The sequence below is a fragment of the Cladophialophora psammophila genome, assembly GCF_000585535.1.
Source record: "Cladophialophora psammophila CBS 110553 chromosome Unknown aczJe-supercont1.17, whole genome shotgun sequence".
NCBI classification, from domain to species: domain Eukaryota; kingdom Fungi; phylum Ascomycota; class Eurotiomycetes; order Chaetothyriales; family Herpotrichiellaceae; genus Cladophialophora; species Cladophialophora psammophila.
The window spans coordinates 120,077-132,343 of record NW_006912938.1 but is presented as its reverse complement, the minus strand read 5'-3'; the positions used below and the strand labels follow the sequence as shown (position 1 = coordinate 132,343).

The 12,267-nt window shown below is 52.6% G+C and overlaps 5 protein-coding genes across 5 annotated transcripts; 4 read left to right on the top strand and 1 right to left on the bottom strand.

Annotated features, from left to right (window-relative positions):
- Positions 1–215: 215 nt before the first annotated feature.
- A1O5_09654 (uncharacterized protein) lies at positions 216–962 on the top strand (the record flags this gene model as incomplete). Its single annotated transcript, XM_007750233.1, has 1 exon — positions 216–962. The coding sequence occupies one exon, from the start codon at positions 216–218 to the stop codon at positions 960–962; it is 747 nt and encodes a 248-aa protein (XP_007748423.1).
- Positions 963–1,666: 704 nt separating this feature from the next.
- A1O5_09653 (uncharacterized protein) lies at positions 1,667–3,264 on the top strand (the record flags this gene model as incomplete). Its single annotated transcript, XM_007750232.1, has 2 exons — positions 1,667–3,072; positions 3,132–3,264. The coding sequence occupies 2 exons, from the start codon at positions 1,667–1,669 to the stop codon at positions 3,262–3,264; spliced, it is 1,539 nt and encodes a 512-aa protein (XP_007748422.1).
- Positions 3,265–3,621: 357 nt separating this feature from the next.
- A1O5_09652 (alkaline ceramidase) lies at positions 3,622–5,992 on the bottom strand (the record flags this gene model as incomplete). Its single annotated transcript, XM_007750231.1, has 2 exons — positions 3,622–5,722; positions 5,778–5,992. The coding sequence occupies 2 exons, from the start codon at positions 5,990–5,992 to the stop codon at positions 3,622–3,624; spliced, it is 2,316 nt and encodes a 771-aa protein (XP_007748421.1).
- Positions 5,993–6,423: 431 nt separating this feature from the next.
- On the top strand, positions 6,424–7,117 carry A1O5_09651 (uncharacterized protein; the record flags this gene model as incomplete). The annotated part of the gene is made up of 2 exons (XM_007750230.1): positions 6,424–6,460; positions 6,522–7,117. 2 exons carry the CDS (start codon positions 6,424–6,426, stop codon positions 7,115–7,117), a joined length of 633 nt encoding a protein of 210 aa, XP_007748420.1.
- Positions 7,118–8,872: 1,755 nt separating this feature from the next.
- A1O5_09650 (alcohol oxidase) lies at positions 8,873–11,045 on the top strand (the record flags this gene model as incomplete). Its single annotated transcript, XM_007750229.1, has 4 exons — positions 8,873–8,942; positions 8,997–10,595; positions 10,656–10,858; positions 10,914–11,045. The coding sequence occupies 4 exons, from the start codon at positions 8,873–8,875 to the stop codon at positions 11,043–11,045; spliced, it is 2,004 nt and encodes a 667-aa protein (XP_007748419.1).
- Positions 11,046–12,267: the final 1,222 nt, after the last annotated feature.

Sequence of the window (12,267 nt, the reverse complement as noted above, 5' to 3'; positions counted from 1 at the left end):
CTTGACGACAAAGCTAGGCATAATTGGCACATGAATATGACAAATCATCTCTTATTGTCTTCTTCGTTCGCCCTGGTTGCGCCAGCCTAGGACGTGAGGATTCGGTAAACTTTCCGTAGGCAGATCTGGTTGCGAACTTGCTTAACCTTCATTTCAGCTTCCCGTCTCTAGAATCCCATCGACTTCTCGTCAGAACTCAATTCTAGTGACAGACAATGACGACGGGCAACTTTCATGTCTTTAGAGACTGCTTGTTCTCAAATGTCGTGGAGAAGCTCACTGAGGCAACGAAGAAAACTCCGAACCGGTCTTCACCGGGCAAGAAAGCCAGACAAAACGAGTCTGAGCCTGAGCCATCTGGGCCCGATCCTTCTGAGCTGGCCGACTTTTCTGACTACCTGGCCACCGACATCTTTTCCAGCTTGCCAGAGAAATTCCAGGCACTTTCCCATCATCAATATCGGAATGACATTGTGAACTCTAACAAATGGTCCCTTCCTCTAACGCTGACTGTTCTTGAAGAGCTTTCTGCTCATCTGCCAGGAGACATAAACGACAGCTTGACCGCATACGGACTAATCGAACCACCCAAATCTGATATGCAATCTTTTATGGCACCGGTGTTCTCTGGCTACATCTCTGCGGTGACAACACCGCCGCTAAAATGGACAGAGACTAGGACCACGGCTTGCGAGATCTGCGAAAGAGACTGGGTTCCAGTCACCTACCATCATTTAATACCAAAGCAAGTCCATGCCAAGGTGCTCAAGAGGAATTGGCATGAAGAACACCGGCTAAATAGCGTTGCATGGCTATGTCGAGCTTGTCACAGCTTTGTTCATCGGATGGCCTCGAATGAAGAGCTCGCCCGAGAATGGTACACTGTTGACTTGATATGTCAGAGGGAAGACGTCCAGAAGTGGTCTCAATGGGTCCGACGCGTTCGTTGGAATAGGACTTGAATTATGTCAACCTGAAGCCCAAAAAGAGAGACTGGTCAGCCCGAGAGGCCACTAGGTCATCAGCCCACATGGTATACACTAGTCTCTGATAATTCGTCGCTGAAGAGACTGCTGAATACATTCGAGATCGCGGCGTCACTGCAATAATCCGCGAGAGGCACTTCACCGCACTGCCGTCATATATAGAACGCTCCTCAGTATGGGTTGTCTCAATGGTCCAACGCTCCGCCTTTTCTTTTGCCGAGAAGGCCACCCGTCATTAAAACCAGCCCCACAGATCTGAACTTCTACCTGAAAGCTACTTACCTATACTCAGACCTTCCAGGATCCAGGTTGCCGAATCAACTCCTTGCTAACCCGGTGGTTCCTTTGTACCGCGCCCTGCGATTCTATTGTTCACGTCTTGAGACAGGTCTCTTGGAAGTGCCGCCGCTGTCTCTTCCCCAAGAAACCCTGTCAGAGCACAAGTCGATGTAGGTCTGCACATTTCGCTACATCTGCTGATGCTGCTCCTCATTCCTAGACACAAGCATCTCTTGTCTTCGTGCAGTGTCTCGGTCACGATAAGGCGGTTCTCCTCCTTCGCCTGGGCCCTGTTTCCTCAACTCGGGGTACATTCGGACTCACAAGCACAAATCTGAACTGCGTGGGAAATCACATGCTTGTTGGCATTCACTGTTGTCCCTGAATTCACTATTGTCAATATGGAACACAGTCGGAGTAACAGCTACTACTACCGTCAGGAACATCATTCTGCCGCACCCTGCGGATATGAGATTTATATCCTTGTTCCTCGTGCCATGTATTTGTGGCGGGGAGAACCTCCTTGTCCTCCAAAACTCTACGATTCTCTCGCACATTCTCCCCTTTCCCAGCAGCCGTTCGCAGATCATCCGCAAGATTTAGGAGTCGCAGAATTCTGGGAGTCTCAAACTGCCACCCGACAGCTGTTCCCCATTTTCGAGTCGACGATCGGATATATCACCCCAGTCCACGAATATCTCCCGAACATAGCCTCGTACGATGCTCAACTGATTCCTGTGCGCGAAGAGGTCGTTAGTGAAGCTCTCGAATCCTTGAGGCTGAATCCCAATATGAGCATCAGTGATTGCTACCGATTCGCTGTTCGCAGCTTTCTCGGTCGTTCTGTTGAAGACAACATCCTCGACCTTGCCACAAGAGTCGACCTTGAAGTCGAATTTGCGCTCAGGATCATTCGAGCTACTAAGCGGCCCCAAGAATTCACCACTGAGCAAATGGACAATTTGCAGGCACTTGGAAACTCATTCACTAAAATGGCCACCTCCTACCGCTCTGTTTGGCTTGAAGAGGCAATCAGGCTCAACCTTGAGCTCGATGCCCGGGCCGTTGTTGAAGATGCTGATGAGTACCTACGATACATCGGAGGAACAAAGTCGAAAGCCGAGCGGGTAACAGGCACACTGAAAGAGAATGGAGCTAAAGAGGGTGCCAGCATCAACCCACTACATTACGGCAATAACAGGAGCGGAGATAATGGACTGAAGGAAGCAGGTACAAGAGATATCAGCATGCCGGACGTCGTTGACACAGCTCTATCAGCTCCCGAGGACGGTGTCTCACCCACTCGTGACAACAATACCGCCGCCAGTGAAGACGACTCGACCCTCCATGTTCATAAGGACGTTGATGACATCACCACTTGGTCAAAAGTTGTCAACGGCCACTCTGTTCTGTTCGCTCAATATCAGCACGGCAAGCAACGACCCTGGAAATGCCTCCTTTGTGATAAATGCCTGGTCAATGAGAAGGGAAGTCTCACAAGCCATCTTCGCCATCGGCATGGCCTGACTGGTCTCAGACATATGCGTGTCAGGAATGAGAACTTTTCGAATTTCCAGGGTCACGATGACAACGACTGCTACATGTGGGGCGAATATGTCGACAATGATCCATTGCCGTGGAAGTGCCTGCTTTGCGTGAACCATCGGGGGGTGAAGGTGGGCAAGAGGACATTTCCACGACATTTTCAGAAAACGCACGGCATCAAAGTAATCCTGCCTGCCGTCACGCCCGCTAATATTGAACGCAACAGGGAGAAGAAGAAGCAGGCTCATGTCTCGACTAGAAGGTAACATGATGCAACGTCGACGCATGCCCATCTGTGGGCGGCTCTGTTGACGAGTCTAGTCTCGAAGATGACGCCGACGCCGACGCCGACAAGGTTCTGGACGACTCCGAGCACGAAGATGAGGACGCCAATTTCCAGGTCCATCAGATAACGCAATCGTTGTTGGATTTGTTGCAGGCAACGGACGCTTAATATCAGACACTGAAATATGTGTTGAAACGGCAACGAAAGGGAGGACGGTTGATTATGAGATATCAGTGTAAATGACAACCGTTGAGTGGGCGGCAGGAGAGAAATGCCAATACCGCTTTGTGGAATGCCATAGCCAGCAAGATGACAGCTAAAGAAGAACTTTGACATAGGTCCTAATACGAACGTCAGTGTCTATGGACAATAAAATATGATCGACATAAGGCGACAGATGAGCATGAGCACTTCCGGGAAAATACACGGATGAAACGACATCGACATTGAGATTCAAGGAGAAACTGGACAGACAGTGCTATAATAATATCTTGCTTGGTCCCATCTTGCAATTTCATCGAGATTTCAAGAGCGAACAAGTTCGTCCAAAGGTGAGGTTCTCGAGGCGTCTAAATCGCCGACAACATGGAACACACCGCTCGTCCCCTCAAAACCCGTAATTTGGCCGGTCAATGCCTTCTTGTCGCCGAAGTACTTGAACCTGTACATCCCCGTCTCAGTGCCCGGTTCAATTTCCCATTCCAAAGTCACCTCACTCGTCCCCAGCGGCGTCGATGTGCGTTTCCACCGATACACCAGAAACCAGTCCCTGTCCGAGCGGACTTGAACCCACTCCTTGAGACCCTCATCGAATTTCTCCACGGCAGCGAATGTACCTTCGAGACGGAAATTATTGCGCGGGTTTGCAGCCACGAATTTCGCGCTGACGACATCCCCAGAACGGAATAATTTCACGGGGTCGGGCGAAGAGAGCGTATCCCCGAACTTGCGCAGTATGCCGGCGTGGTCGACGACCACGGGCCGAATGAATGACAACGAGCGATTCACATTTATGGGCGGGTTAGGACCGGCAGGAAGGTGGTCTAGGCCGGAGGTTTCATCGTCAGAGCCCAGATACGGGAGGTATGTGATTGTGAGGTTGATGTATGCTTCCAACGTGTGGGGGCCGTAGAGTGTGGATGCTCCTTCGTAGCGTTGCACAGAGTATTCTTCTTCGGTAGCGATGTAGTGGGCGTAGGTGTTTGCGGGCCCGCCGAGGACAAGTCTCGGCGAAGAGACATTCAGGATTGAGGGAGCCGCAGACGCGAGGGCCTCTTTCCAGCGGCGGCCGGACATGGTAGTTGCTTCCCCCGGGGAAATTATCATGATCAACTCTCCAATCCGGAGAAGTTGAATGTCAACGATGTTCGGCGTCCAAGCATAGGGATCATCGGCTTCACCGACGTCAAGGAGGATGGGTTTTGGACGTTGGCATGCTATCTGCGCGTCTGTCGGTGGATGGATTGCGCCTCTTGCGAGCCTCCAAAGCGGATTTTTCAACGCGGGAGAGTCGTTGGTGTCGTTTGTGCCCTGGGCGAAGTCGAAGCGGCCGGGCCCATCGGTGGTGCCGCCTGCGAAGCCGAATCCCAATGCAGCAGAGCAGGTCTTGAGAGTCCGAGACTGGTTTAGGAATGAGGTGAAGCTGAACGAGGAGAGGTTGGCATAGGTATGGAAAAAGGATACGGTTGATGCCGGTATCCGTTCTAGGTTGTGGTCATCTAGGAGGGTTTTGGCTGCAGCCATTTGACGTTTTCCGATCTCAAAGCAGGACTTGGTTCCCTGATCATCTATCTGTGACATCGGACCACGTCCGTGGCAGGGTTGGGTTCGACCTCCGCATGTGCTATCCTTGAATGCACACGGGAGACCTGTGTCTTCGCAGAATGCACCTAGGGTATTGGGAGAAGTATCTCCGACATTTGCTTGAGAGAAGCCTGCGACGAAGGATGGGTTCCTGACTTTCATGTACTCTTCCAACAGGTATGCTGCAACGCCCTTGTTGTCGCCGGCGATGAGGGTGTTGTTTTGATAGAGAGATGTCCCATGGACTGGAAACCAGGACAGTGCTCCTAGGGTTTGACCATCAGACGCCCTCTCGAACTTCAGCAGTGTCATGTTTTTGTCGACGTCATCGGCGTATTTGTCTCGTTCCTTCTTCGGATTCTGGAGGTAAGCGTACGGACTTCTGTTTATGTTCGTACCTTCAACGGGGTGTTGCCCAAATCTGAGATAGCCCTGTGTAAGGCTTTTATGTGCCCGCTGGATGGCTAACACAGAGCCATTGACGATTGCCTCGTAGCTTTCCTTGTGGAAGCCCAGACTTGTGATTTGTGGCAGCAAGTAGTTCAACCAAGCCCCAGGCCCGCTGTGACTATGGGTCCCAGTAACTGCGACATTGTTCTTGTTGTACATTGCATATTCTGGGCCCAACTCCTTAAGCCTCTGCAAGATGCCATGACGGACAGCAGTGTCACCGGACTGGGTATCAAGGACAAGGTAGACGACCCGTGAGGAACCCCTGGAAAGGCTTCCTACGATGAACGCCCGACAATAGATGCGTTGGCGGACACCACTGCCCACTTGATCCGTGTCAGCGTAGCCCATCAAGTTGATCTCGGCAACCGGTCTGAATAAGTTGATGTTAGCATGTGCTCATTAGCACATTGATACATTTCCCTTACCCAGTAATATCTGCCTTTCCAACCCCCAGCAGGTAGTCGCCCTGCACAGCGGCATTGTCGCAGCCCTGGCTTTGCACGGCTTGTCCATCCACATTGGACGGGAGCAAATGCACACTTCGAGGCGGATTCTGCCAAACGAAACCGAGCCACAGAAGTCCCGTTGTGAGAACGAGAAAGAGTGCCCACAGGGCTGGGGCCAACGATCTCCGTGCCATTTTCGTGTTGCCCTGAATCGCGATGTCCTTTGGAGCTTACGACGGGGATTTGGTACGACAATCCCCGTCTCTTTTCGGGTCAGATAGGGAATTTCCGGAAGGGTGCATCGTTCTAACGAGATGCTTTCTCTGGCAACAGACGAGAATGCCAGAGTATAAAGTATAGAGATTGACCGCTGTTGATGCACAGAATCACTTTGGGTTAATTCTTGCAAGACTGCGAGGCTCCGCTGAAACGGGGCAACAAGTGTCGTCATCTTGACGAATCACCAAGGATCGGCGAGAGCCTTACGCATAAGCAAGGCCAGCGAATCAGAGGCGGCAATTTTACAAGCGCCAAAACCTGGCCTTGGCATCCTGGAATGGGTTTATCGCAGTCAAGTAACCGATTATGAACTGACGAGCCAATTCAACTTCCCCAGCAACCCACAATGGCTCTGATATGGGAGTCTCACGACTCACTGCCCTGTGAGTGATGTTGTCCTGGATGGAGAGATTGTTGACACGTGCTGACCGCTTTTCTCACCAGACATTGACCCCGACATCACCGACGCCGACCACCAGAGGGCCAAAGCTTCGATTACTCGACATCTCCCCAAGGACTATCTCACCACGCCTCACTCCTCCCTCACCCCTCTTCCTGCAGTCAAGTTCTCCGAAACATTCCGTCAAGAAATCAATCGGGTAGCCGCGGGTCACCCCCGCCAGCAGGGGATTGACGTGTCGCGCTATGAGGCCCCAGACGAGCCGTTGAGTGATAGTGATCAGGCCACAATGAAGGAGGCGTTGCAGAACGCGTACATCTTGAACACTTTCCTGTCAGATCGGCATGCAAACCTCCAGCTGCTGGATGAGTTTGGCAAAAACGCTTGGCTTGTCGGCAATTCTCAGACAGAACAAATCCTCCAAGTGCTCGAACGCGAGCTCGCCGGGCTTAAATCTGAGACCGAAAACATCAACAGAGCTCGGAAAGCTACCCAGGAACAGTCTAAGGGCGAGCTTTTGACCCTTCAGGAAAATTGGAAGCGAGGTATAGGCAGAATCCTCGAGATCCAGGTTGCAGCAGCCCAGCTACGGCAACAAATGGGCCTGGGTCAACTGCATCCTGCACCATCAGATCCTTGAACGCAACTGGGCAATATTTTGATAAGCAGGGATACATGCTGATGCACACTGCTGCATCAGTAACGCAGCGATCTGTCGGGATCAGATGCGGAGGATGCCCGGTCGCTCTGTTCGGCACAAATACGGGCGAGATCTCCGCATGTGCAGACCGCATTAACGTACCAAGCTCAGTTGACGCTTGCTTACCTGATATCCCAAGATCCCCAAAGACAGTCCACAAGAGTGTCTACCCGGGAGCCTTAAACGTGGACTGCGAGACAAAGGGAAAAATCCCGGGGCATAGAATTCTGGTTGTCTACTCTGTTGGGACGTGGCCTCAGCAATACGAGGTTAGTTGACACCGGAGACCAAACTGCCAGAACACCGAGCCGCGTCTAGGCGGGTCCTATATTGAAACCGCTATTTTTGAGACATGAGGGGAGCTGCAACCTGCTGGGTCAAAGCTCTGCGTTAGCTCGAAGGATGACTCCCTGCACCTCTCTCCAGAGAGAACAGCCGTGTCCCTGCCTGGTTCCTCGCCTTGCTGAGACGTGGAGCTGGGTATTCTTCCTGTGCACCGCTCCTACTCCTCGTCCTCCACCGGACCTGGGCCAAGCAGCCAATGCTCAAATCTCCAACATCTGAGTGCAACCTTCTCTATCTCCATAGGCCTGTAGTGGGTTTCTCCAATTTATATCTTTCCGGACACGGTTAGGCTGCCCTTCCCCCGCAAACGGGGATTAGGTAGCTGTTTTTCTTTTGGGCTTCCTCCATCAGCACAGCTTTCAGCATTGCCGCCCCATCGCTTGATTTGGGCGTGCCAGCTTATGCAGGATTTTCCCATCCCTTGTCAGCCACTTCCGTTCTCTATGCGGTGCCGCTTGCTAGTGGGCCTTCCCCGCGTTTCTTGCATTGGACGCCCCCTCTAAGCCACTCGGGTGGGGCGTTGAGCCGTTCAATCCGCTGGCGGTACTAACGGCAATTTGCACCGCTAAGTTCTTGGCAATTCTTTGTCCTTTCGACGTCAGCCTGTGTGCCGTCCATCTTGTTTTGATGCCTCTTGAGAAAGCGAAGTTCCCGTTACCTTTCCCGATGCAGGGGCTTTTGTTCTGGCCTTTCATGATGCGAGTCCAGCGAGAGACGAGTTACCAGGACTGATAGGGATCCTCGTTGGAGCTAACTGACGTCTGGAGCTGCTCGCTGATGCTAGCCAGTTTGGGTTGAGGGGGACGAGATATCCCTGGTCAGCCTGGACTTCACACAACCTGGGGCTGTTCGCCTCGCATGCATCTCGAGGTACACCTGTGTTGACCTAACTTGCTCGACATCCGGAGGCGCGAAGAGTCTGGTGTCTCGTCCTTGACGAATTCTTACTTCGCTTCGACGCAATACGGACTCCTCTCACTGCCCAGCTGCCGAGTCGATGATCCCCGTCATACTCAATCTTATTGAACAAACCCCGCATATTCAACGCAATCAGCTCGTCTCCAGGTTTGCTCCAGATGATCACCTTGCAAGGATGCTCGGACAAGACGACAACCATGGTTTCACCCAGTGGAGTCCCCGGGAGGCGTCCTCATGGAACCCCTCTCTCCCCTCCCTCCAACCTCCCGAGAGGCGGAGAGGAACAGATTGTCAGAAGTCTTATATTGAGACGTCTCGCTCCTTGTCTCACTCATTTTCTCCTCCTCCAGCCTGCTCCTGGTCGAGCAAAGCACTTTTATTCACGTCAGAAGATATCGGAGTGTTGTATCGTTCATTGGACCAACCGCCATCATGACTATCCCAGAAGAAGTTGATATTATTGTTTGCGGCGGTGGCAGTGCGGGATGTGTGCCAGCTGGACGTGAGCCGTGTCTACATGAGTCCATTTGAAAGACCGACGCTGACGCCTTGCTAGGTCTGGCCAACCTGGACCACGATCTCCAGGTCCTCTTGATCGAGGCCGGAGAGAGCAACCTCAACAACCCATGGGTCTACCGCCCGGGTATCTATCCAAGGAACATGAAGCTCGATTCGAAAACCGCCACGTTCTACTATTCTCGGCCCTCCGAGTGGCTCGATGGACGTCGTGCTGTCGTCCCCTGCGCCCACGTCCTCGGTGGAGGCAGCTCTATTAACTTCATGATGTATACGAGAGCAAGTGCCTCTGACTACGACGACTTCCAGACCAAGGGATGGACCACCAAGGAGCTCATTCCCCTGATGAAGAAGCATGAAACCTACCAACGGGCCTGCAATAACCGAGATCTCCACGGTTTCGAAGGACCAATCAAGGTCTCCTTTGGCAACTACACTTATCCCATCATGCAAGACTTCCTCCGAGCTGCTGAGTCTCAAGGCTTCCCCGTTACGGACGATCTCCAGGACCTTGTGACTGGTCATGGTGCTGAACACTGGCTCAAGTGGATCAACCGAGACACTGGCCGCCGTTCTGATGCTGCTCATGCATACATCCATGCCACTCGTGCCAAGTATCAGAACCTTCATCTCCAGTGCAACACGAAGGTGGACCGTGTGGTCATCGAGAACGGCAAAGCAGTCGGTGTCCTGACTGTGCCTACCAAACCTGTTGGTGGAAGGAACCCCGAACGCAAGTTCTGGAAAGCCCGCAAACTCATCATTGTCAGCTGTGGTACTCTGAGTTCACCTCTCGTCCTGCAAAGATCTGGCATTGGTGATCCAGAGAAGCTCCGAAAGGCCGGTGTCAAGTGCATTGTGGACCTTCCGGGCGTTGGCCTCAACTTCCAGGACCACTACTTGCACTTCGCCACTTACCGGGCCAAGCCTGACACCGAGTCGTTTGACGACTTTGTCCGTGGTGTTCCAGAAGTCCAGAAAGCCGTGTTCGAAGAATGGAACATCAAGGGGACTGGACCATTGGCAACCAATGGCATTGATGCCGGCGTCAAATCACGACCTACCGCAGAAGAACTCGAGGAGATGAAGAAGTGGCCCACACCAGAGTTCGTCACCGAGGGAGGTTGGGACAGCTACTTCAAGAACAAGCCCGACAAGCCAGTCATGCATTACAGTGTGATTGCTGGATGGTTCGGTGACCACCTCGACATGCCTGCTGGCAAATTCTTCACCATGTTCCATTTCTTGGAGTACCCCTTCTCTCGTGGCTTCGCCCACATCGTGTCTCCAGACCCGTATGAGGCACCAGACTTCGATGCCGGCTTCATGAATGACAAGCGTGATATGGCACCTATGGTTTGGGGCTATATCCAGTCCCGTGAGACAGCCCGTCGGATGCAAGCCTATGCCGGTGAAGTTACGGGAATGCATCCTCATTTCAAGCACGACTCGCCCGCCCGAGCTCTGGACATGGACCTCAACACCCGCAACCAATACGCAGGACCGAACCACATCACTGCCAACATTCAACATGGTAGCTGGACCATGCCCGTCGAGGAGGGCGATGTGCCCGAGCTCAGCTTTCTCAACTCGAACAAGCAGCACTACCGCGCACCTCTTAAATACAGCAAGGAAGATGGTATGTTCCCCGAACCCCAGGGTCGCAGAGCATGCAACGGTTTACTGACCTACCATACAGTTGCTCACATTGAGAAATGGGTTCAGCGACACTGCGAAACGACGTGGCACAGCTTGGGAACCTGCTCTATGGCTCCCCGAGAGGGCAACAGCATTGTCAAGCATGGTGTCTTGGATCCAAGACTAAATGTCCACGGCGTTAAGAACCTGAAGGTTGCCGATCTGTCGGTCTGCCCAGACAATGTTGGCTGCAACACCTTCTCGGTAAGTTGTCTCATCATGACCGTCGTCGAAGGCAAATGCTAACCAGACCTTGTAGACTGCCCTGCTCATTGGCGAGAAGTGTGCGGTGCTCGCTGCTGAGGATCTTGGCTACAGTGGTGCAGCTTTGGACATGAAGATCCCGCCTTACCACGCTCCTGGCGAGAGTGTTGGTCTTGCTCGCCTGTAGATTTGAATCAAGTGGAATAGCAGAATGAACAAAAAGCACTGGCAGGATTCACAGAGGAATGAATAGTCAATAATTTGCTTCTATGATTCGCCCGCAAATGACTTTCAAAGGTCTACGTCGCTCAGCGTTCCCTTATTCCCTCCTCTCTAGCTCGATATCGAATGATGTGTCGTGTTAAGTGTTACTAAGGGATAACCAACGAGTCACGCCGTGGTCAAATCCACAATCTGCAGCGTGAACAATGTACGGGAGTAAATTTCCAATCGGACCGATCTCGGATCTGTCTCGCTGTGTAGGTTCCTTCATTTCAAGGGTATGTCTGCCCGCAAACGCCTTCCAATCTCCCGCCGGAAATCTATAACCAGAAAAGATGGTATTCTGTTATGTTCACACGGAGCGAGGGGAGTACATAGTAGATGTTGCACATCAACTTCCCGGAAAAATCGGACGGAACGGGCAGACGGAACCGCATGGTTTGGGGGGATTTGGTCGCTAGTGGTGCCGGGGACGATCAATGGCAGAGCCAAAGTGGCAGGGATAGAGGATCGAGATTGAGCGCCGCCTCCAGTCCAGTCCACTGTCCACTGCCCACTGCTGGTGGTGGTGGTGGTGGTGGTGGTGGTGGTGGTGGTGGTGGTGGTGGTGCTGGGGTTGCAGGCGATCTGCTGGTACTCCGTACTTTGTGCGAGGCACTCGGTACTCGGTACACACTGGGTACGGTAGGCCAATTTCAGTGGTCGGCGGGTGCGCCTCCGATGTCATTCTGCAAGTCAAGCGTCACCAGCGTCAGTGGGCACTGGCACCGAACTGGGCAGCCATGTCCAAGCCATGTCTAAGCATTGTGAGACCTCACGAATCAAGATGATCTTCCTACCCGCTGGCTCCTTTTGGTCATCGCCCAAATTCTAACGCAACAGAGAACAAGTGCTCCGACGTGGAACCACAGCATGCGACTGCGTCCATCACCATTGGCCATCACACCACGCGTCTTGGGTCACACAGCTCTAAGCCTCTAAGACTCTGAGCTCATGCCTTGCCCTAGCTGCCCTAAGCACCTGCGCCTACTGAGCCAGGGACCACCACCTCTGACGTCGGGCGGGGGAAATAGACAATGGCCATGCCAGGATTGTGGTGTCTCGAGGTTTGAGTTGCAACCGAGAAAAGTTGGTTCCTGAAAACAATTACACTTTTGGATTCAAAATGGTCACAAATTGGATGGCAA